Source organism: Hesperophylax consimilis, chromosome 21 (assembly GCF_061612785.1).
Source record: "Hesperophylax consimilis isolate HC1 chromosome 21, BYU_Hcon_1.0, whole genome shotgun sequence".
Taxonomy (NCBI): domain Eukaryota; kingdom Metazoa; phylum Arthropoda; class Insecta; order Trichoptera; family Limnephilidae; genus Hesperophylax; species Hesperophylax consimilis.
Genome location: NC_142856.1, coordinates 31,507,475 through 31,532,303, shown reverse-complemented (window position 1 = coordinate 31,532,303; position 24,829 = coordinate 31,507,475). Strand labels below are relative to the sequence as shown.

General features: G+C 37.3%; 2 protein-coding genes across 2 annotated transcripts; one reads left to right on the top strand and one right to left on the bottom strand.

Annotated features, from left to right (window-relative positions):
• Positions 1-461: 461 nt before the first annotated feature.
• Positions 462-14,092, top strand: eIF2D (eukaryotic translation initiation factor 2D). Its single transcript, XM_089644553.1, has 11 exons — positions 462-770; positions 859-1,117; positions 3,400-3,575; positions 3,705-3,846; positions 4,796-5,037; positions 5,858-5,954; positions 6,597-6,826; positions 6,988-7,083; positions 11,398-11,596; positions 12,992-13,135; positions 13,890-14,092. The coding sequence occupies exons 1-11, from the start codon at positions 715-717 to the stop codon at positions 13,983-13,985; spliced, it is 1,737 nt and encodes a 578-aa protein (XP_089500679.1). The 5' UTR covers positions 462-714; the 3' UTR covers positions 13,986-14,092.
• A 6,621-nt stretch (positions 14,093-20,713) lies between these two features.
• On the bottom strand, positions 20,714-23,085 carry LOC149413841 (uncharacterized). The gene has a single exon (XM_089644482.1). It carries the CDS (start codon positions 23,021-23,023, stop codon positions 20,714-20,716), a length of 2,310 nt encoding a protein of 769 aa, XP_089500608.1. The 5' UTR covers positions 23,024-23,085.
• Between the last annotated feature and the right edge of the window lie 1,744 nt (positions 23,086-24,829).

Here is a 24,829-nt window from a genome sequence, read left to right as displayed (position 1 = left end):
CTCAGAATTATTGTAAATATTATTTTTCAATATGGTTGGATAATCAAGAAATGCTGATAATCGTATTTTCATTTGAATTCTTTCACGAATTAGAAACATATCAGCACAGTGTGCAGCATAAATAAACCACTCACGTGTGCATTGTGCATTAGTAGATGGATGATTAGTGTGTCCCATGTTAACTCAATACATTGACAATTCAACACACCTTTAAAAAGTGATATAAAGTCCTTATAAGCGAGTAAAAAACAAACCTATAAACCTCACCCACGTAACCTATTTAATCAAGTTTTTGTTTCATCACTTCATGACTTTATATCACTTTTTAAACCACCGCACTAGTGTACACAGTACTTCAATAAAAATTTGAAGTGTTTGTCGGATGTCTGTGAATTTTTGAGGTCTATGCGGGAGTGTCAATTTTTTGACCTGGCAACACTGGCCAGTAGCCACAGCTGTCAAACGCGGTCGTAGCTCGTTGACACTCGCTGACAATCGCCAAAAGCCGTGCCGATTTTGACATTGCTCTCATACTATGATATTTTGTGCAACCTTTCTCAATTATTTTGATAACCTGTTAAAGTAACCGTTTTACATCTCTCGATAATAATTATCCTGGTTTTATTTTGTTGAGTGAAAAACGTTGAGGTTATCTCCTACCATTTGATTCACATAGAAAGATCGTTTCAGATTTTTTAAAACAAAGCTGTCACAATGTTTGCTAAACCGTACAAGACGAAAGCACACAACTCCTTGAAGGGTTCAGCCAGGTAATATATTGAAGTTATGTATTATTACTATCCTTAAGTCCAATGACAACAAAATTTCTTGTTATAAAAGTTTGCTTTTTCATTTCAGAAAATCTCTAGTACAGAAAATAAAGGCGGCATTTCCTGTCCTAAGCGAGGATGACCTGAAGGAGTTGGTGCCCCTAAAGGCACCCCTGTCCTCCATGAAGGTCACTAACTTTGCCGGCGAGGACGTAGGGCTCCACATAGTGGACAGCATCCCCATCATGATGGAGATGTTCGATGTGCTGTACCCCACTGTGTACGCCATGTGGAGGTGCCCCCACATGCTGCCGTCACTGACCATCTTCAATACAGTTGCTAGCAAGGTATTTATTTAATTTGGGGTGTTTTGCAAAATTTAAAATGTAACACCGTTTTTAATCTATGCCATTTAAATTTTTTATATTTGAAAGGTCCCTATAAAATGCCAATTCTAAGTCTGTTTCAGATTTCTATCAAATTGTGATTGACTGGACTGATCGAAATGACAAGCGTGACAACATGATAGTTGTCCTTTTTTTCTACTTTTAACCTCTAAAGATTGCAACTCTCTGGAAATGTACCTTTTTAAAGTCTTGGAAATGCGTGTTGTTGCCAAAGAAAGTTTTCATAACTAACGACTACTACTTGAAAGAAACGTAGGAAGCTATACAACAAACAGACTTAAACAATACCAGCAGTTAAAAACACGCGGTAGCTTTTCTGCTGGGCCGTGCAGGCGTTTTTTTTTATGTGCTTCCCCCAATTTAGTAAAGTTCCTTTAAGGTGGAGTTTTGCCCTTTTATTTACGTACTACAGCAATTCTTAGAATGTGTGCAAAAAAAATACTGACGGCTACACCAGATCTAAACACAGAAAATCACTTTAAAATTACATTTTAATGTCAGCTCTTAGAACTGACATTTTCTGTCTGAAGCGTTAGCTAAAGAAAGTGGTAGCGCAACACGGCATAATACCCCAAAAACCAATCACCATAATACTTTTGGCCGTGAAAATCTCAAATCATATTTTATAACTTGGTTAATTTTAAATTCACTGGACTAATGAAAACTAATTTCTACTTAGTAACAACTCCCATTAACTTAGAAAACTGCCAATCAGGACCAAAGTAAAGTAAAATAAAGAATGCCGCTGAAATAGTATATTTTGACATAACATTCGAGTTTCTCCCCCATAACCATTATGGCCAGACTTGTGAACTCAAGTCAGGGCCTTGGAATTTGTGGTGTAATTTTAATGATTTTAGTCAGTCACGCAAGTAACATTTTGATTGATGAAATTTTTTTATTTAAAAAATAAATTTTGTTAATTTTCCATGTTGGGAAATTCTTAATTATGAAGAAATTTGGCCGAAAAATGCTTAGGAAAATTTTTATAAGAAACATTTATTTTTGATATAATGTGAAATTAGAATTTTTATTTATTTTTCTGAAAAAATTCTTCCGGAAAAATTGGAAAATCGAAAAAAAATTTGGTTGTGAAACTTTTATAAGAAATTTTTTTTTTCATATTATGTGACGTTTGGAAATTTTTCATTTCGGGAAGTTGTTTTGTTTTTTTAAGAATTTTTAATTGCAAAATTGGGTTTTTATAAAAATCTTTTTGATGTAATGTGATGAGAAGAATTTTTACATGTTGGAAATTTTTTATTTTACCAAAAATAACTTAGTTATTATATATAGTAAAAATTTTGTTGGAAAACTTGTCAGGAAAATTTTGTTAATATTATATGACGTTTGGATAATTTTCGATATTAGGAAAATTAGGAAAATTTTGCATGGATGGGAAAAATGTGTAAAAGTTTTTGAAACTGAGAATATTGGGAGGAAAGCGAGGATGCTATTTGAACAATTTCAATAGTTCTTTTGAAAATAAAACGATCAAAAGAAGGATAAGATATTATACATTATTTCGGCAATCTTTTAGGTTCGCTGGCCAAGCATGAAAATATAAAAAAAAATACTTTTTAATTCAACTTAATTAATAGAACATTAAAGTAACATTTTTTTGTCAAAGTTTCAAAATTTCATGCGATTTGATGTATTCATATTGAGTGTGGCCAGCGTTTCTAAAAGTTTACCCATAATTTCTTTGCAATATAGCAAAATATGTTGATTTGAAAAAAAATATTAAATTAATTCCACGCCTTCATTAGCACCATTTTTATGTAATACATTTCATTTTCACTTAAAATCTGTTCTAATTGTGAAAATTTAAATAACTTTTGAAGTGGGAGGCATAAATCTTGTGCTCCCAAATTGCCAATGACATTTTGGAATTTTAGATTTATACTCCCTTTGTCAAATGATTTTATCCTTAGGAGATGCTTTCGAGATAGACGTATACATACCACATTGGACTTCTATAGACCTCTTGAATTCCATAGTATATTATTCTAAGGTATCTAATAAGGTTTAGCCAGCCTTTCTATAAATATAATATGCATGGATTATATGTATAAACCTTCCGGAAGAAATTCTTTAAATGATAGTGAAAACCCTGTCAAAATCCGTTGCGTGGTTTAGAAGAACCAAGCGCACAAACAGATATACACAGATAGCGACTTTATTTTATATTATCTTGTTAAAGATTGCATTGTTTTTCTCAGTTTTCAGAGGGGAATTATCACGTGAGCAGGGGTCATTTGTTTATCCCCCCGCGTGGCACGAGGCTGCCATCCTTTAGCAAAGGCAGTCTGGTCTCTGTGAATATGACCGACAACAAAGCCGCCATTTTGGTTGGTGTTGCCAACTACTCAACTGGAGATTTGCCACAAGTAGTGAGGTAAGGTTTTGATAAATTTCAAGTAAAACTCTAGGTATTTTTTATCATCTTTAGATATTATTATCCATGTTTATATTTTAAAGTTTTAGCACTAGTTTGTAAATATTTATTAAATTTTTTTGTTTTCAGAGGACAGTGCGTGAAAACACTGCAGATGTTTGGGGATCTATTATGTAAATTTGAAAAGTTCACTCGGTTAGAGAGACCAAAGTTAGGATTACCTTACGGGTCCCCAGATGAGAGTCAAACTGTCACAGAGGAATTGTCAAAGGTAAACATGGTTTGTTCATAAGAGTCCCACCAGAGTGGTAGATACTCTCAGTATCTCTAAATACTGAGATTTCAGGATACTTCCCAACCTTCCTCTCCCTGAAATCTGTCCTCTTGCACGCCCTATAGCCTCCCAACGTACCCCGTAGGATTCCCCATCTACTTCCCCCCCCCCGTTACCTTCAACCTCACAACATATCTCAATAGGGGATCTATTCCCCTTCCCCGTTACCTTCAGCCTTACAACATATCTCAATAGGGGATCTATTCCCCTTCCCCGTTACCTTCAGCCTTACAACATATCTCAATAGGGGATCTATTCCCCTTCCCCGTTACCTTCAGCCTTACAACATATCTCAATAGGGGATCTATTCCCCTTCCCCGTTACCTTCAGCCTTACAACATATCTCAATAGGGGATCTATTTCCCTTCCCCGTTACCTTCAGCCTTACATCATATCTCAATAAGGGATCTATTCCCCTTCCCCGTTACCTTCAGCCTCACAGCATATCTCAATAGGGGATCTATTTCCCTTCCCCGTTACCTTCAGCCTTACAACATATCTCAATAGGGGATCTATTTCCCTTCCCCGTTACCTTCAGCCTTACATCATATCTCAATAAGGGATCTATTCCCCTTCCCCGTTACCTTCAGCCTTACATCATATCTCAATAAGGGATCTATTCCCCTTCCCCGTTACCTTCAGCCTCACAGCATATCTTAATAGGGGATCTATTTCCCTTCCCCGTTACCTTTAGCCTTACAACATATACCAGAGTATCACTGGCTCTAGATGTTTGGGAACAGTTGAGACTCTCGCGCTGTATTCACATAAAATAAAAAAACTGCAACATTCGCTTATTCGCCTCTGATGGATCACGTATTGTGCGACAGCCGCGTAGTTAAGGTTAGGTAAATAAATAAATAAACTTCCAATTATCACGTTCCAGATGATATTAAACGACGATGAAGCAGATGAAAATGAGACATCTAATAAAGACAGCAATGAGAATACCAAGGAAGATCATCCCGATAACAATTCTTCAGAAACATCACCCGATGACTCCAGCGGAGTGGATGAATACGGATTCCCCGTGGATATGGACAAGTTACTAGAATACTGTTTGCTTTGCGTTCTCAAAACGGAGGGTAAAAAGATAGTTCTGCCACTGAAAACAAACTTATTGTATGCGTAAGTATTGGATTTTTTTAAAATTCATGAATATCTCAACAATATTTTTTTCTTCCTACTTATTTTTTACATTTACTCCGCAAAATTATTTTCCTCGGGCCCATGTTATCTTTGAACAGAGGGTCTTTTGGAGGAGAGGAAGGAGTGAACTTTTGTGTCTTGAAGAGATCTTTGTTGTAGGAGGAAGGAAACATAGAGGCTGGCAAATCGTTCCACAGACGAGCTGTCGAACTCATGAATGAGTTGTAGACGACCCGTTCTCATGTTGACCGTATATAAATGTTGGGCGTGTGTTTGGTGTGTTTCTCGATTAAGCACTGGTGCCTAAGGGATCAATGATGCTAGTTCCTTAAAGCATCTTTCATTGAAATACTGGTAGGACAAGGACAGAATTCCCACCTGACGCCTGTACTCTAAAGATTATAAGGGATATTGTGTGTGTGTGTGTGTTTTTTTTTTTTTTAGTTAAAAAATATAAATGTTTGAGCAATGATGGAGAACTTGATAGGCAGAGGATTGAAACCAGAACTTTGAACCGCTTGTTCAATTAACTTCAAAATAAAATGTATTTTTAAATCTCGCTTTTGTCAAGCTTTTTTGTAGGGTCTGTTAAATGTTACTGTAATAAACAGTAAATTGCAGTGAGAAAGTTAATGTGATATAAATGTAGCCAGCTAAAATGTATATAATATCATGTAAATAGTAATGAAGACATTAAAGACATTATGTATACATTTGGAGAAGAAATTGTCACTCATGGGAAATTAAAGAGATTTAGATTATTTTCAAGATCAGTTCATATGTTTCGTTATGTTTCTAGAAATCACATGACGACATTCTGTCCTTCAGAAAGAACCCTAGATGTGAAAAAATCCAGTTATAAAAAGATGGCAAAATTTTTGGAGGCTATGGAAAAGGTATGAACTGTTTTGTAGAGGTGTTCATTGCACAATCTCCTCGCATGACCAAACCATTTTAGTACCACCATCTTTATTGCAGAGGTGTTCATTGCACAATCTCCTCGCATGACCAAACCATTTTAGTACCACCATCTTTATTGCAGAGGTGTTCATTGCACAATCTCCTCGCATGACCAAACCATTTTAGTACCACCATCTTTATTGCAGAGGTGTTCATTGCACAATCTCCTCGCATGACCAAACTATTTTAGTACCACCATCTTTATTTTCTCTATTATGTTTTAGTTGTTTTCATGATTTAAATCATTGCTTACTCAGCCATATTGTGTCTTTGGACGATTTTTTAACTAACCCACCGCAAAGTAATTTTATATTGTCTTATTAATCTTAATCTTTTATTGTCAATTCCCCATGTAATATGTTCACAGTAATTTTGTATTGTCTTATTAATCTTATATTGTCAATTCCCCGCATAATATGTTCACAGTTTAATAATCTTGACATTCTTAACCATAACCTTCAGAAATATCGAACCGAAAACTTGAGTACAGATTGTATTGAGGCATCACCTATCCCCATCCTATCTTCCTCCTTGTTTAACCTCCTATGTATATATTTTATGTTATTATTATTTTTTAGGATGGCTTATTACAAGTGAAACCCCTAGAGAAAGGAGTAGATGCAGTAGTGGGAGTGAACTTCGCCCACCCATCCATCAAATCCCACGCCGTCATCACGGAAACCCAGAGCGGAATCAAACTAGGAAATAAGAAACCCACCGATGAGGATTCCCCTTCGTTTTCCGCTCCCGGCGTTAAGGAGATGTATAAAATAACGGCGGCTGTGTTGCCACTGTTTGAAAAACAGAAGTGAGTATGAGTATTTCTTTATATTTTTGATTGACCATTTGATGATAGTGTTAAATTTGTGTGAAACATACTAACCTAACAATCTAAAGGTTTTTTGTGTTTCTGTTAATTCAAACACCGATAATTCGAAAAAAACGCATAATTCTAAATTTTCGTTTTAGTTACAAGAGGGGTGACGCTTTGACGGCTTCTCAAGCTTCCAATGCATTGGTGGCCTATGTAAGAAGAAATAATCTCCAAAACGCCGATAACAAAAAGTAAGTAGAAATCAAATCTTTTCTATATGTATGTATCTACTAAAATCACTATTTTTCTTATTAAACAGTGAAACAAATAATATGTTATTTTGACTTATTTTCTAATAGTTCGGTGGATATTTCAAAGCTCACAGTTTAATTTACCTTGAAATTTCAGACAGACAGCTGTGCAAATGTCAGGATGCCAGAACTCATTATGCAAGAGTGTTTAGTAACTATAATATGGAATCTTGACTTTTTTTTTTGACAGTAAAATGGAATTTAAAAGCTCCACAGCTCGTGATGGAAATTGCTGAAAATAGTAAAACCAGACAGAATATGCTAATTTAATGACCCCAGAGCTCACCAAATGATAGTTTTCGCTGCTTCAGTATGCATATTTTCAAGTAATCAGATATCAGACATGTTGAATATTGATATTGATACAGGCATACAAGTTCAACTTTTGTCTTCAACACTTTTTTCTCTCGGGAAATTGTGTATTATTGAATCATTTCCGTTGTTCAAAATTACACTATTTAATTCTCTTTTTACACGGAGGATCTGTTCCACAAGAAAGAGTTCCATGTAAGAAAAAAGTTTACAAAATAGAGTACACAATGTATAAGGAGATGGTTTTATTGGATGAAAATCACTTGAAAATAAAACACATTATTGTGTAACAAACACTTGGTATCTTATTATGCAGGAGAATGTGACAAAATAGTCTGTATATAGATGTTTATTTGTGATTCAAACACAAGTTGACGTAACTCGCAGTTCAGTTATAAGTTTCTTCCTCAATGGATAGGCAGAAAGTAGAGTTGCCTTTCCAACCGAAAACTTTCCTCATCTTATATTTCTGCTAGGCTGCTGATTGCGCCTCATTGCTGGCCACGTAGAAATAAATGGGCGTTACAATTGTTTATTTCTGCACTTCAGAAAAATACACTATTTTTGGGTAGTGTATGCACAGGGTGCAAAAAATTTTGGATTCTAATAAAAATGGATATTACAATTATGCTTTGTTGACCGTGTTATATCAAAACTAGTACAGACCCGTGAAAAATCACAGGATAGTTTGAATTCTTGACACTGCTCCAATTTTAATATGACAATTGAAAGAATTTTCTGTTTGTCACTCACTTGTGAATGAAAACCGTTTGACTGGTTGGTTTTTAAGTACTTAATTACAAATCTTAAGGCGATGCCATACGTAGAAATGCAAAATTTCTAAAATCATGTGTTTTTGGTTTGAAATTTTGGTCGCCTAGAAATGTTTCAGATGCTTTAATTAAATACTGCGAGTAGAATACATTTTGGCCTTTGAAATAATCGAGTATGTAGCGGTTATGTCACCGCTCCTAGGGTCATCAATTCATAACCAGACTGCACGAGTTAAACAGCTGAGACAGCAATCAGTCTTACGAAACATTGAATAAAAATATCGGTACCACAATACGTAAACTGCTAAAAAAAGTAAAGTATTTTTTAGATAAGTCTTTTTATAAGCCCAGAAAAAAATAATGTATAAGGCCTATGAAAACTGCTTTAAAGTTCAAAATATCCTACTTACGAACCCATTTTCGGTTATCATTTTATTGTATAATGTGGCAAATTAAGTTATTTATAAAATGATCGAAAAAAAATTAAATATTTATGCCTGAACATCCACAAAATAAAATAAAAGGCACTTTTTGGCCATGTTCTTTTCTTGCATAAATCAAAACAGGCGGATGGTGTTAAGCGGGAATTTAAACCTTTTCGCCATCTACGTAAGGGTTGTTATTTTTTTTTTATAGTCGGAGGCGGTTTACTTACGTTCCCCGCGAGCACTTAGGCCATAGGCCCATTGTAGTATCTCCCATTTTACTTCATTCCCTTGCCAGTAACCCGGTCCCTTTTATGAAGTTCACCAGGGCTGTCATTGGATATGTGGCGATGTCTTCTGGTTCCACACTGTGTCTTCCCAGGTATCTGAGCCTTATTCCCAGCAGAGCGGGACATTGGCACCATAGGTGAATTGGAGTCTCTTCCTCCTCTTCACATTTCCTACAGATGTTGGTGTTTTCCACTCCCAACAGTTGCATGTGTCTCCTGAGATGGCAGTGTCCCGTTAATAGTCCTACCAGTTCCCTCAGTGAGTTTCTGTCCATATCGAGTAGTTGCCTGGTTCGGTTAGGGTCCGGTCCGTTTATGAGTACTTTAGATTGCCTCATTCCGGGTGCCTTCTTCCATTCCTTCCAGTGTTGGGATTTGACCCACCTCTTGATATGTAGTTTGGTGTGGCAAGCTGCTACTCCTACGGCCGGCTCAGATCCCACAAGTGGTGCTTTCGCCCCTTTCCTTGCTAGTTCGTCAGCCCGCTCGTTGCCCTCAATACCTTTATGTCCTGGTACCCAGAGCAGGGTTACTTTATTGATGGTCGCCAGTCCTATAAGGATAGTCCTGCATTCCATCACCAGTCTGGAGTCGCATCGGTTACTTTCCAGTGCCATTAAGGCCGCCTGGCTATCCGAACATATGTTTATGTTCTTATTTCTGTACCCGATACTCATATTCTCCTGTGCGCAGGCTAAGATGGCTTTCATCTCAGCTTGAAACACAGTGCAGTGCATTCCTAGAGGTATACTGAGCTCCCTCTTAGATCCCTGTAAACAGACCCCGGCCCCTGTTCCTTCCTCCATCTTGGACCCGTCTGTGAACCAGATTAGTTCCTGTTTGGAGTTTGGACCTGGGACCGAGTCCCATTCCTCCCTTGTGGGGTACGTCACTTTAAACAGCTGTCCGAAGAAGTATTCGGCTTGTTTGCCGTCCTGCTTCATCCCAGCCGTCGGACTAATTGCCCTCAGTCTTATTCCTATCTCCGTGTGACTGTTTCTGGGCAACTCTCCTCTCCATTGGCCATTGCAATGTAACCTGTAGGCTGCCGCCATCGCCGCCCCCTCTATTTCTATGTTTAGTGGGGGTAGGTTCAGCAGCACTCCCATGGCTAGTATTGGAGTGGTTCTCATGGCTCCTGTGATGCTTCTGCATGCAAGTCCCTGTATGTGATTGAGTGTGACCATCACTGTTTTCAGTGTTGTTCTCCTCCACCAGACCAGGGCTGCGTGCATGATCCTTGGTTTTACAACGGCTGTGTAAAGCCATTGCATCATTTTAGGTTTGAGACCCCACGTTCTGCCGCAGATTCGCCTAGTTGCCCACATCAGAGCACAGGCCTTTCTGCCTACAGTTTCCACCTGGTTTTTCCAGCTCAGTTTGGCATCTATGATGACTCCGAGGTACTTAACCGTGTCAGAGGGTTCTAATTCCTTTCCATTGAAGGTTGGATTGCTCCATCCTTCTAGTTTCCTTTTACGCGTAAAGATTACTAGTTCTGTCTTGTCTGGGTTGACTGACAGTCCTGTTTCTTCACACCATTCTTCCACTGTTGCCAGTGTTGACTGTATAAGGCCTCGGGTTGTGTCTGCATCCCAACACCTTATTATGGTTGCAATGTCATCCGCATACCCTTGCGTATATAGGCCCCTGTTGTTGAGTTTCCGGATGAGGTTGTCCACCACCAGGCTCCACAGCAAGGGTGATAAGACCCCTCCCTGATGACACCCTCGTGTCACCAGCACTTTGATGCTTACCTCACCCCTTGTCACCGTAAGTATCCGGCCTGAGAGCATGTTCCTCAGCCACCTTCTGGTGGTTTTGTCGAGTCCATGTCTTTCTGCCGCTTCATCAATGGATTTAATAGTGGTGCAGTTAAATGCTCCCTCTATATCCAGGAATAGCCCTGCCGCCAGTTCCCCAGTCGCTTGTGCCTGCTCCAGTTTGTACACCAACCTGTGCAGTGCCGCGTCGACTGACTTACCTGCTTGGTAAGCAAACTGTAACTCGTGGAGGGGCTTCTCTTTCAGTGCCCCGTCCCTTATGTGCCTGTCCATTAGCCTCTCCATTGTCTTCAAAAGAAATGAGGTGAGGCTAATTGGGCGGAATGCACCTGGTTGGTCGTAGTCAGCTCTCCCCGGTTTGGGTATGAACACTACCCTTGTCTTACGCCATGGTATGGGGATGTATCCGAGGGCACAGCATGCCCTCAGGATCTTCGTCACCGGAAGTAGGATTGTATCTAGGCCCCTCTGTAGAAGTGCCGGAAAGATTCCATCCTCTCCTGCGCTTTTAAAAGGGTCAAACCCTCTGATTGCCCAGGGTTGTTATTGATAGCGGCTCAATTTAAAATATTACACGACGTAGTGCATCGCCTTAAGGTTTTAGAGCAAATTTTGGTTTTGATTTATTAAATTAGAGAAAATTAGTAACTTTCTTTTGTTTGTTTTCCAGTTTAGTCAACGTAGATCCCCTCCTAGCACACATAACTCCGGCCGATGTGACGATAACGTGGGAGGATCTGAAGGCGTGTATTTTGAAGAAGATGACGAACTGCACGGAGATGACCTTTGCAGATGGATCTTCCACCATCAACACGGGGAAGCTGCCTATGATCACAATGCAAGTTGCCAACAGATCGGGTAATAAAAAGGTATGTTCTTTTAATAGTTTATTTAACCTTTCCGTTGCTAACAGGGGTTACAGAATCCCTGAAATTAGTATCCTTTGTGAATCAGCTTAAATAGTGACTTATTGTGTTGGTATTTTTTGTATTCGTGGAAAACCTTTACATAGGTTGGGGGCATTTTATACAGTGCTTTTTTTCACAACGATCCTCACATGAAACTTTGGGGATCTTGTGAGGAGACAATGATGTGTTGTGTCACAGAGTTAATTGGAGTCAGTTGAGTTGCGCAGTTGCGAGATGACTGGGACCGATGATGATGATGACACCAGGTGTAGACGGCTAAGCGGTCGAGGCGCGGGTCAGTGAGTCGACGCCGCTTCGATAGAGACCGGACTCGTGAGCGAGTTCAGTACTGGTGAAGGCGTGGAGTCTTCCGGGTACTCCAGTGTGAACGTGGTAGCCGAAGGTACGATTGACCTGGTCGGCAGATGAGCGGGAGATGCAGGCCGGCGAAGATGTTGCGGGGCCGAGGCACAGACCGGCTAAGTGGTCGCAGGGTCTAGGCGCGTGAGATCAGCGCTGGCCAGGAACGATGGCGGCGCCAGGGGGCTGATGTGATCCCAAGAAGTCCATAGTAATTGTAAACCGTGCAGATCCGGGTGACTAGATCCTGTAGCGGTGTGGTTAAGGAGCGCGACGCGACGCGCGTGGAAACAGCGGTCGGTGGTCGGCTGCTTCCTTAGTATGCGGCAGGCAGTCTCTAGTTGGTTACTCAATTAATGACTGGCTAAGTACTTCTGGGCGCGCCTCATTATATAGGCGCCCGGGTGCATCGAGAACTTTCAGAACTGTAGGTAGGAACACCGGACACTCACATTGCGACTAAAGTGTTCCCACCACAATGCATTTTGTATGGGCGAGCCTTCTAGAAGATTCTCGTAGCATCGCTACAAAACTATTACCTAAACCCGAAAAATATTTTCTTTACACGGTTTTTATTTTCATACTTAAGATTAAACACAGATAGTTGCTATTGGAGAAATTATATTTTGGGACGGTATTTAATTGTCAAAATATGGCATTTTGTACCTTGAACACAACCATAGATCACATCACAAGCATCTGTCATTTGCCTTATCTATGTTCATTAAATTTGAATATCTGAAAATGTTTTACATTTATTCAATAGTTTTATAAAAGAAGAACTTTTTAATCTTCACTGGAATTTTCTTTTCTAAAGTCAAAACACAACTTGCTGTATAGAATAAATGCATCTGTGTGAGTACTGTGTTTGACTAAATAAACCTAACCCATTATTTTACCATGTTATGTTTTGTTTGGTCGTTGTCTATCTCATTGATGTTTATTCTCGCTTATTCATATATGGTCATCGCTTTAACTTGACTTACAATGTTCCAGGTGACCCTAGTGAGCAATCTCCACTATTACGGCATCAGCCTGGCCGCCCTGAGCAAGGAGTGTCAGCACGGAGTGGCAGCCTCGTGCAGCATCACAAAGAGCGCTGGATCCAAGTTCGATCAGCTCCTGGTGCAAGGGAATCAGGTATGCAACAGACACTAGATTTGTATAAATACTTTATTTTTATTTTTTGGAATAACTTAGTGAGTAAAACCTCAAATTATAATATTTAATTATTGAAGACAATATTAGTGATTCCTAAACGAAAATCTGAAACAGAAAAGGATACGGTCATATCTAGGACTCAAACTCAGGACCCTTGCTTTGCCGGGGCACCGCTCTACCAACTGAGCTAATGGGACCCTATCTCCTTCGGTCATATTTAACTGTATCGTACTTCGAATAACAACTACTAACATTGTCTTCATTTTTCTCATCGTACAATTGATTTCATACACTTTATTTCCCCGTTTGGATCGCGGTGTTGTGTATCCATCACATTCATACATCCTTTTCTGTTATTCTGACTCTTAACATGGCCTGACTCAAGTTTTCGATGCAAAGTAAACAAATGACTAATTTGTTTACTTTGCGTCAATCACAGAAAGAAACCAATGACACCAATTTACTTAAGATCTTTTGACTCCTGGACCCCAGACTGTAGATAGGCCAATGAAATTAGCTCTTTTTGGGCACAAGGACACGCCCATAACAGACTTCTATCTGTTTTATCTTCAGTGGTCTCAACCATATAGCCTAGTGCAAATCTATTACTATTCCGCCGCACAGGTCGTTAAATACATACTGCATTGCGTAAGAAGAATTATTGGAGAAAGAAGTATGGGAATGAATGTACATATTAAATGTATCTACAATATGCTAATTGTTTTCTTTACAGACTTACTTTTTGGCGAAACATCTCACAGAATTTTACAAGTTGCCCAAGAGATTTATAGAAGGAGCGGAAAAGGCATTGGCAAGCAAGAAAAAATAATTCAAAAACATCTTTTTATTAAAATTCGACAATGTTTTATTGGTAAAATCTGTGTACATAAATAAAATTTGTAAATATCTTAATTTCACAATCAATTTGTTTAAAATGTGATCTCTTTAATAAAAATATGACAACATATTCATAAATATTTTATTGTTTTTTTTTTTAAATTTATTTCTCTCCCAATAAAATACATATTTATTTGTATAAAAGTAATTAATTAATTAAATCTTATGGCCCTTACTAATAAACTTTTTTTTCATTTTATACAACTGATAACCAACCGTTTACCATACTTAGATGGTTGTGTAAAATTAAAAAAACGTTTATTAGCAAGGGGTATATATTTATTTTATTAGTAATAATGTTAATTTGTGACCTTATATTTTGCAATTATGCAATAAAATAAGATTTTATCTCAAATATAATATTTTTTGTATAACAATTTTTTTTTCTTAAAATACATTTTTTATGGCAAGAAATGGTTGTTATTTTTTAATGATAAACTAATGTTTATAAGACAAGGTTTTATTCATAGCAAAAAGGATAACAAGTAATTAAAAGTAATAATTAGTCGCCCTTGTATATAGACATAGCTCAGTGGTTATAGAGCACCTGACCGGACCTCGGAAGGCACGGGTTCAATTCCCGTTGGCGGCATTTATTTTTACCCTGGAGATATTTTCAATTTGTATTAGTATTTCAGGCGACTAACTATTACTTATAATTATTTAGAAATGGTTGTGATTTTTAGGTAATAATATAGTTATGTATACGGCGTGACATAGTGTCTTATTGCAATAATTATTTCTTGAAAATACTCAACATGTTGTCTTTGCCATTATTTCTACAAAAGTAATTTCATGTGTAATAACTTGATAAAAATATTTATTTATTTTAATTTTTTACAACTTACCAACATTTACTGACAACAACTCGAGTTAATACTTTTACTGGCATATTAATTATCCCACTTTTGTCATATCTGTCAAACTATAATCTATGATAAAAATAATATTATAAAACAAGATCTCATACAATATTGTAATTCATATTATTACAATGCTAAAATAATCCTGACTATATTATTTATTGCACAATTTGAATTTTATAACTTGATCTATCCAGATTTTGGATAACTTACAACGCCAAACTGTCCGAAGGCAGGAGGATTATGGCATCTCTAATTGTGGGGTATGGAGTGAGGCTGAAGGAAAGGTTGGGATGTAAATGGCTAATCAGCTCTGGTCACTAAACATGGCTAAAACCATTTAATGCAACGATTTGGATTCTGAATGTTGATCTGTCACCAGGGCGATGCTGAGAGTATCTATCAGCTAAAAATAACATCACAATGTTTTTAGGCCAGTGCAATTAGCGCCAAAAAGGGGGTCGCGATCGAAGTAATTCCGGTAGTCCCAATTTTTTTATATGTTATATAAACTGATCCCCTGATGTAAAATCTGATTTTCCGACCTTGGCGCACCTGTGCTCGCGCCGCCATTTTGAAAAAACTGGCCGAAATCGGGCCAAAATCTAGTTTTTCCCAAATATCTCATTTCCAATGCAAATTTCGGCTAAAATATCTTAACAAGTATAATAGAACATAAAATAACCTACAACTTTTGTTAACAAAAATTTCTTCTATCTCTAATAGGTACCGAGGTAGAAAGTCGTAAAGGTGCGTATATTTTTGAAAAAACAAGTTTTTTGCGCGACTAAGTTTGTTTTTTTATAAATACCTCGTTTCCAGTGGAATTTCATGAAAATTTTATTGATACCAATTATGTAGAACATAAAATTTCAAAAAAAGCTGTGCCGTTTTTTATGTTTATATAGTTTTTAACCGATATAAAGAATAAACAAATCCAAGTAGGTACGCACAGAAAATCTATCACGGTTTATTATCACGTTATTAGATTTTTTTTGCATTTTTAAATACAAACATCTATAAATTTACTAGAGGTCACTTCGGTATGGGGAGGGCTACCCCCCACCCTTCTACTCCTCCCCTCCGGTTCCCTTCAGTTGCCGCGTATCACGTCTTGAGCCTGGAGCGGAGCTTGACAGCGTCAGTGTCACAGCAGCGTTCAGTTCGAAATGATTCAGTGCAATCGAGTATGAAAGATTTACAAAAGAGGGCTACTTTACGATCCGACGGTCTCATAAATTTTGGTCAGGGATTTGGTCTGACATGACCATCGAACAAACTCTGATGATATCGATGAAAACATCTGGAGGTTTGACCCAAGGACGGGGAATCACAGACAGTTCCATCCTTCGTTGGACTGCTGGATTCGTTTATCTGCATAACATTTGTGAGGGTATCGAGTCATTTTGTGGGATTGAATCAGGAACGTCAGAGCAACATGTAGAGATGAGGCCTACAAGAATTAAGAGGGATGATCGAGACGTTCAAACTCTCATTGATTGGTTTGCTTGCCATGAACCATTTCCTAAAACAAACGTGATTATGTCTATTAGCAGTGGCACAATCGGGGATAGCAAAGTCACTTGTCACATGGCTGAAAAGATGGGGAAATTAGCTATGTCTAAAGTTATCAACAAGAACTTTGGAAACCTACACTTAAAAAGTATGATGCAATAGTTTCTCTTGCGGCGGTGACCAGCAGTGTCAAAAATCAGGGTGTGACTATGTCAATATATCCATTAATGCTATTCCATCGTATGTGTATTGCCAAAAAGTCTGAAAGTGAACTTAAATAATATTTTCAATATGAACTCTCTCCTGTACCATTGTCTCTTTTCTCAGAAGAAGGCATGCGCAAAAGAACGAAGTCTATATTTTATTCATCATTAAACCCTCTACCAAATAATACAGAACTGGGAAGCAGTAAAATACAGGTAATTGATGGAGGATATTTACTGCACAAAGTTGTATGGGGCTCGTGCTCATCCTTTTTCAGTAATTTTCCAGCAATATGTCAGATATGTGCAAAATCACTATGGATCCAATGCAGTAGTGGTATTCGATGGATACCCAGATTCTATGGAAAAGAATAGCACTAAAGGGGTGGAAAGAGCACGGCGTGCCAGAGTTACAACTTCTGCTGAAGTTTTGTTTTTTGAAAGCATGCACCCACAAGTGCCACAGGAAAAGTTTCTGGGAAATGAGAAGAACAAGTCTCGTTTTATTTCCCTACTCAGAACCTCATTTGCACGATCCTACATAACGACAGTACAAGCTGAAGAGGATGCTGACGTTCTCTTAGTGAACACAGCAAATTCGTTGTCATCTCAACATGATGTAGTCATAATCGTTGGTCAGGATATTGATCTGCTGGTACTCCTCACAGCTCTCTCACCTCTCAACGTATATTACCAAAAAGTTCTAACGCATTGTACTCGAAAAAATGTTTTAAACACATCGAAATAGTTGAAAACATTTTATTACTTCATGCCATAAGTGGTAGCGATACAACTGGAGCTCCGTTCGGTCAAGGCAAACACAAATTTTGTAATATTCTTCTCAAGAACCACTCAGTGAATGAACTTGTTCGTGTATTTCAAGACCCAAAAGCAAAGACAGAAACAATCACTTTGGCTGCCGAACAACTATTTGCACTTTTGTATGGCGGCAACGAGAAATCAAATTTGGAAAATTTAAGGTACATCATTTTCGTCAAAGGAGTAAAAAAGAACAAATTCAATTTATCCAGGCTACCACCCACCAAAGATGCAGTCCAGCAACACGCTTCAAGAACATACTTGCAAGTGCAGACTTGGCTTGATCACGATAAAGATCCGACTGAATGGGGGTGGAAAAGGGATGCTGTTGGGTTACTTACTCCAGTAACAATGTTGAAGGAAGCTGCACCTCAGGCCTTGCTGAACGTCATATCATGTCAATGTAAAAAAGGTTGCGCTGGAAAGTGCACCTGCAGAAAGTCGGGTTTGAAATGTTCCCTACTCTGCATTCATTGCAATGGCAACTCCTGCGAGAATGCTGTAGAAGCCTTCGTTGATGACGATGACAGGAATATGATGACCCAGTCGCCACAAATTTGGGTGATAAGACAGATGAAGAAGCTATTCAGGGCCAGAAGTAAGAAACTATAGTCAAGTGCTCGTACTTCTGTCTAAACTGATCTACCATTAATTTTATTTTTTGTTATGCTGACAACTTAACTAATAAAGAAAAGAATGTCAATAAATGTTAATTTTACGAAAATACCATTTTTTTATTTTTTTTATGTACCTTATCATCTTAATTGTATTAATAATCTTAAATTTATGTTGTGATTACGTTGATAGGCATGTCAGACCAAGCTGCGAGCACAAATGTAGTGGCTTGGCCTATTTTAGTGGTCTTCCCATTGGGAATGTATGGCGACCGATATGCTGAAATAGTCTATCTACTATATTTATATCTAGGTCTGACACAGGCATGACGATTGTTGTCAACGTATATGTTCTTAGAACAATAATTGTTAAAGAAAAATAAAATCAAGGAATGCCAAGTTTAAAACACCTAACCTCAGTTTCAATTTTTGGCCTGGTTTTGGTGGATTAGAGTTTGGATACGTAATAGAGATAAAAAATATAAATTATATACCTATTTCTTTAACGAAATTTTATTTTCTACAAAATTATTATCAATAAATTTTTCACAAAATTGTACTGGAAACAAGGTATTTATAAAAAACCAAACCTAGTCGCGCAAAAAACTTGTTTTTTCAAAAATGTACGCACCTTTACGACTTTCTACCTCGGTACCTATTAGAGATAGAAGAAATTTTAGTTAACCAAAGTTGTAGGTTATTTTATGTTCTATTATACTTGTTAAGATATTTTAGCCGAAATTTGCATTGGAAATGAGATATTTGGGAAAAACTAGATTTTGGCCCGATTTCGGCCAGTTTTTTCAAAATGGTGGCGCGAGCACAGGTGCGCCAAGGTCGGAAAATCAGATTTTACATCAGGGGATCAGTTTATATAACATATAAAAAAATTGGGACTACCGGAATTACTTCGATCGCGAATCGCTAATTGCACTGGCCTATTTATTGTTTATCAATTTATGAATTGGTAATTAAACTGAGGTAACATTGGGGTTATAACATTAATAACTTTATATTAATAATTTTTTAAAATATCTTAATTTGCACTGCATTTTATACCATCACCGGAAAAAAGCAATCTATTTCTAATTTGTTTTTATGAAGACACAATAATGTTTTATGTGACATTTAATTTCACATAAAATCCTATTTAAATATAATCATTCCTTATTATAAATCTCACTTTAAATGATTTGTTTTGCTTATAAGATCTAAAATAAAAATAAAATAGACTTAATTGGAAGACAAGAGGAACCATCAATCAATCAGGTTTGTAAAAACGATATATAATCACAATATTCTGTCTTACTTACAAATTATACGGTATATTATGCAGAGCGTAAGGTTGGGATAGTAAAAACTTGACTTATAACCACGACGGCGTAGGTACCTGGCCTTAAGTCCAGTTCAACTATACCAACGCAAGACAAAGAGTAAGAATCTAAATGATTACAAAATAACATTTAAAAAATTCTTGAAATATATAACACTTAGGATGGGTTGTTTCGGAGAGTTTGAACAATTCATCAAATTTTAACATTAATTTGTGAGTTCTGTGAAAGATATTTTCTAGTTCTGTTATTATTTCAGTTCTGTCAAACAACTAGTCTATAATGATACAATATCAGAACTTGAATAGGACTTTCACAGAACTCGCAAATTAAAGTTGAAATTGAATGAATTGTTCAAATTTCAACCTTCTTTTTCGGGTTCTGTGGAAGTCCTATTCAAGTTCTGTTATTATATCATTATAGGCTAGTTGCTTGACAGAACTGAAATAAAAACAGGACTTGAAAAAATCTTCCACAGAACTTGAACGTTAAAATTTGATGAATTGTTCAAATTCTCCGAAACAACCCGTCCTTAATACTATTTTTACTTCTGGCTTTAGCTGCGTTCCACTATGAGCATTTGAAATATATGGTGTTTTCTCTCATTATTTTCATTTTAAATGGATATTTCAACATTCCGCAGCTCACAATGGAACTAACATTGAAAATAGCTGTGTTTATCTAGAAATTCCCGACAGGAAAACCTGGGCGAATTTCCTGAAGCCAGAACTCATAGAAGGTTTTTCTGCTTCAGCACATATATTTTAGATTAGAGCGAGGCTAACATGACAGGGCTCCAATTCCAAACAGCTAGTTCCGAGGTATTAAATTAAAATCGTAGGTACTAGAATGCTGTAATTGCAAGGTTGCACAATATTTAATTAATCTTCTTAAATATAGAGCTGCCAAATTATATGGACACCCATAAAATAATATTATTATTCACATATTACAAAAAAAAAAAATCTACAATTTAGTAATTGAATCCCCGAGGTGATTTATGGCAAAATTGGCATTATACAAATAATCCAAATATTGTTATTGGTTGGAATGATAAAATCCGTGAGAAGCTAAAAAAAAAGAAAATCTTTTAACTGCCTTACCACTGCACTACGGAGGCTGAGAAAATTTAGTACTATTACCAATAAAACAAAAAGGATTACACTTTCACAATACGAACCATGTAATCAGGGCTAGTCTCTCTATAATCAAGTAAAAACATCAGTGCCTTGGCTCCTTGGTGTCTTGGCAAGTGAGCGCCTGGAGCGGACTGCTCCAATTGCTAGCCCTTCATGTAACATACTATGTAATGGATTTATAACCTGAATTTAAAAGGTGTTTTGAATCCCAAAATTGACCTCCGTTTAAAATCTTTTTTGAGTTTAGGCAACGGAGTAGTTTCATTTTCCTTGTTTTCACTAGCAACGGGCTGGTCTCCTTCAATATCAATATCCATAATAGCCAAAGGAGCTATGGTCTTCCGTCTTTCATCCTTTTTAGTAGAGGTAAAGCTAGAGACACTCTTGTAGCTACTGCCGGATAGTGAACTAGAAGCGCTCATGCGAGAACACATCGAAGGAGCTTTATTAGTGTCAGAAATCAATGCTCGAGGGACTGCAAAGTTGTTAGTGTAAAGGATGCGTTCTTTCAAATGGGCTGCATCACTAGTGTTGAATTTCTTGAAGTTTTCCGCCGCTTTAACCTTTGAACGCAACGTTGGTTTTGTTTCTCTGTTGACTTTTGGCGGAGTCTTTCGTAACTCTTCCATGAGTGCTCTCTTTTGGTTTGTCATTGCTTCGAGATCCAAGTACGTGAACTTAGCAATGCGGTCAGCGATGCTTTCTTGTGGCGGTGGCATAGTTTTAGGAATTTCGTAACTCGCGTCAAAGTTCTCGATTTCAAAGAAGGTAAGGGTGGTGCTGGATACGGCGTCGTATTCTGCAAATGGATTGCTTTTCGAGTTGAAGTGGACTTTTCTTCTAGCTGGATTATGCATGCTTAACGGTCTTGGAATATTAGAGGATATTTTAGTGGATGTTGGAAGAATGCTCGTATCGCCCTGGTCAGCGGAGAGTGAGCTGTTCATATCCTCGTAGTTCATCTGCTTCTTTCTCCTGTACCTTGTTTTAACCGAGCTTGATCTACGATAGCTTCTTTTCGAGACGTGACTTTTATCGCTGTTGCTGGCTACACTTCCATCAGAGTGCGACAATCTCTTTTTAAACTTAGGAATCGAGTCGTTGACATCTTCATCGAGAACTTTTTGATTCATGGCAGTTTGGAGCGTAATTCCGGACATTGATTTTGCAAGATTATCATCTGTACTAATTGATTTTGACTCCATCTTATTTTCTTTTTTGTCAAGGTTTGAACATATTTTTGAGGCAACTTCTTTGAATACTTTGTTTCTGTCTATTTCTTGTTCTTTCAGCTTCACCGCTTCTTCTCGTTCTCTTAACGCTTCTAATCTCTTCAGCCAGACACTGCTCATGGCTTCATCGCTTACTTGCTGCGGTTCCTTGCATAGTTCTAATCGACTCCTCCACTTATTGACATTGTCCGATACTTTGGACGGAACATATCCAGGAATCTTTAGATCTAAAGCGATCAAAGTAGGAGACAATTGATTATTAATGAATTCATACTTTGATTTAGCTCCTCCGATAGATTTATTTTCGAGGATATTTGAAGAATCAAGCACAGTGTTACTTTTGGGAGACATGGAAAAACTAACATTATCGGAAGAAAGACTTCTGCGTAGGTTAACATTTTCAGATGACAGATTTTTACGCAGAGTAAATTCGAGTTTGGGCATGGATTCGTCAGATTCAAAAGCGCTATCGTTGTTACATAACGGAGTAGGAACTCTTTCAGGATCAGCAAATATTTGTTTGGACTCAGGATTAAGATTCATTAACACAGTCGGGTGATGAAACAGAATGTCTGGATTCAAGTCACAAACCTGGCGGCTGCCATCATGAAGTAAAATGTTGACCATGTTTTGCAGATCTTCGCTGTAATGAAATTGTTTAGAGACTGTGTTGTATCCTGAATATTCTTGCAATGTGCACACTTCATATATTATTGAGCCAATCTCACACACTTTACTGGAACATTTCATCACCAACGGATCCTGATTACTTTTCAAATAAAAAGCGTCGACTTTTATCTGCGAGTCCGGATCGACAAAGATTGTTGATGATTTGAGGCGCCTTTGCAAAATATTGATGTTTAATGTTGTGATGAACTTACTTGCAGAAGCCATTTGATAAAGCAAACTCCAGATGAAGCTTTCTTCGAACCAAATGTTTTCTGTTTTGCATTTTGTGATTAGATCTGAGAGCCTCTGAGCTGGATATAGTTCCGCAACAACATACAGAGTATTCGACATTGCATGTTTAATTGTCTCAGTATATTTAATGATAAGATCATTTTTAACGGCGCTTATGACTTTTACTTCATTAGATATATTATTTAATTGCTCTCTAGTCAATCCTTTACAATCGTACGCCTTCCAAATAAGAAGAGAATTCGTACGTTTATGTTTCACTTTGTAACAAGCTTCACCATAATGCCCACTCGTTAATATTTCGAGCACAGAATAATCAATTAGCTTTTGAGCCATTTTATCACTTTAATTGAAACAAACAACAATATTATATACGTATTATTGTATTGTAATTAACAACTCACTATCAAATATTTCTTGTACTCATAAATAAACCATTCACTACCATTCACCTTGTACGTCAGTTTTTAAATTCAAATAAACAACCGTTGACGGTGTTGCCAGTGCTCCCAGTGTTCCCAAAGTAAAAATATAGCGTTCTTTCGTTGAGGTCGGTCAAAATAAGAAATTCTTTGAAAATAAATATTTAGAAGATAACGTTGAATCTGCACCTACTTTTGTCTCGCTATCCTGATTTTTAAAGATGAAGTTGTAGTAAAAAAATGCACACTATATTATTGTTATTTTTATGTGTGATACTGCACAAGAGTCCCAACTGCTCCCAATCGTCTGGAGCCAGTGAGAATGTGGCATTCCTAATTGGGGTATGTTGTGAGGCTGAAGGTAGTGAGGAGAGGAAGGAGATGGTTAAGAGGAAGGTAGGGAAGTACTTGGCTATTCAGATCTGGTCACAAAGCTATTTCAAGCAACGTTTCAAATCTGAAAGATGATCTTACAGGGCGATACTGAGAGTATCTTCCACTCTGGAACGAATTACAAATATACTGTTATAATATGATTTAAGATTTTCACGGCCAAAAATATTTTTGTTATTTGTTTTTGGGGTGTATATGTGTCAACACATTTGCCCTGATGATGGACATTGCAATGCTGTCCGAAACGTTGGCTAAAGAAGGAGTTAGCGCAACACGGCATAAAACTCCAAAAACAAATAACAAAAATACTATATGTTATTTATAATAGAGTAATTTTTGATTAATCCGTTAAAATTTATTTTCACACGCCAGGATTTGAAACCGCGACCTCCAGTTTACTAGTCAAGAGCCTTACCCCTCGACCACGTCATGTATGTAATTTTTTTATCTAATTTAGGAGAACATTATTTATGCCACATATTATTTAAAAACACGTTTTTTAACATAGGAAAACTATTTTAAATACAAAATATCAGGAAAACCAAGATACCAAATGTTGTAATATTGACAGGAATTATTGTAAAACTTAAATATGGCAGTCGTCCCATATAAAATCAAATTTTCATTTCACGCAATTGTATTTTTAAATACGGTATTTTCCATTTCCCCCGGATGTAAATCGTCGGCTTATAAAGTAATTAAATTAAATCCAAAGTGTTATTTCAAAATTCTTTTTTCTGTGTCCAGCAATTTTATTCTAAAAGCTGACGAAGTTTTTCACAACAGAATTATGTAGCCTACATACAGGGTGTATCGGCACTAACCCGACAAACTTTAACCAGCTATTCCTTAGCACATTTGGAGTAAAAAATGTTATGTACACTTTGCTGTCCGGTAACATTTTTTTTCTTTTAAAAACAAAAAATAAATAAAATTTCCACACTCCGCTACTGCCCACAGTATAGGGGTAAAATAATTGGCAACGCCGCGCTACTGTCATCTCTTTCACACATATTCTGTCTCAAGTCCCGTGTGGTTCCCGCCACCCCGTCTCGTATCAGTGGTCAGTGCTGTTTTGGGAGTTCGCATGTCATCAAGTTTCTAGTTTCGTTTTTGTTTTGTTATCTAAGTTTTTACTGTTGAAATATGCCCCTCAATTATCCACCTGCCGAGCAAGCAGATATTGTTTTTGTTTATGGATTTTGCAATGGAAATTCACGAGCAGCCGTAAGGGAGTATCGCATGAGGTTTCCTGGAAGACGCGTCCCACACCATGCTACCTTTGTCCAGGTTTGTACCCTATCAATTGTTTATTGAAACTATTTAC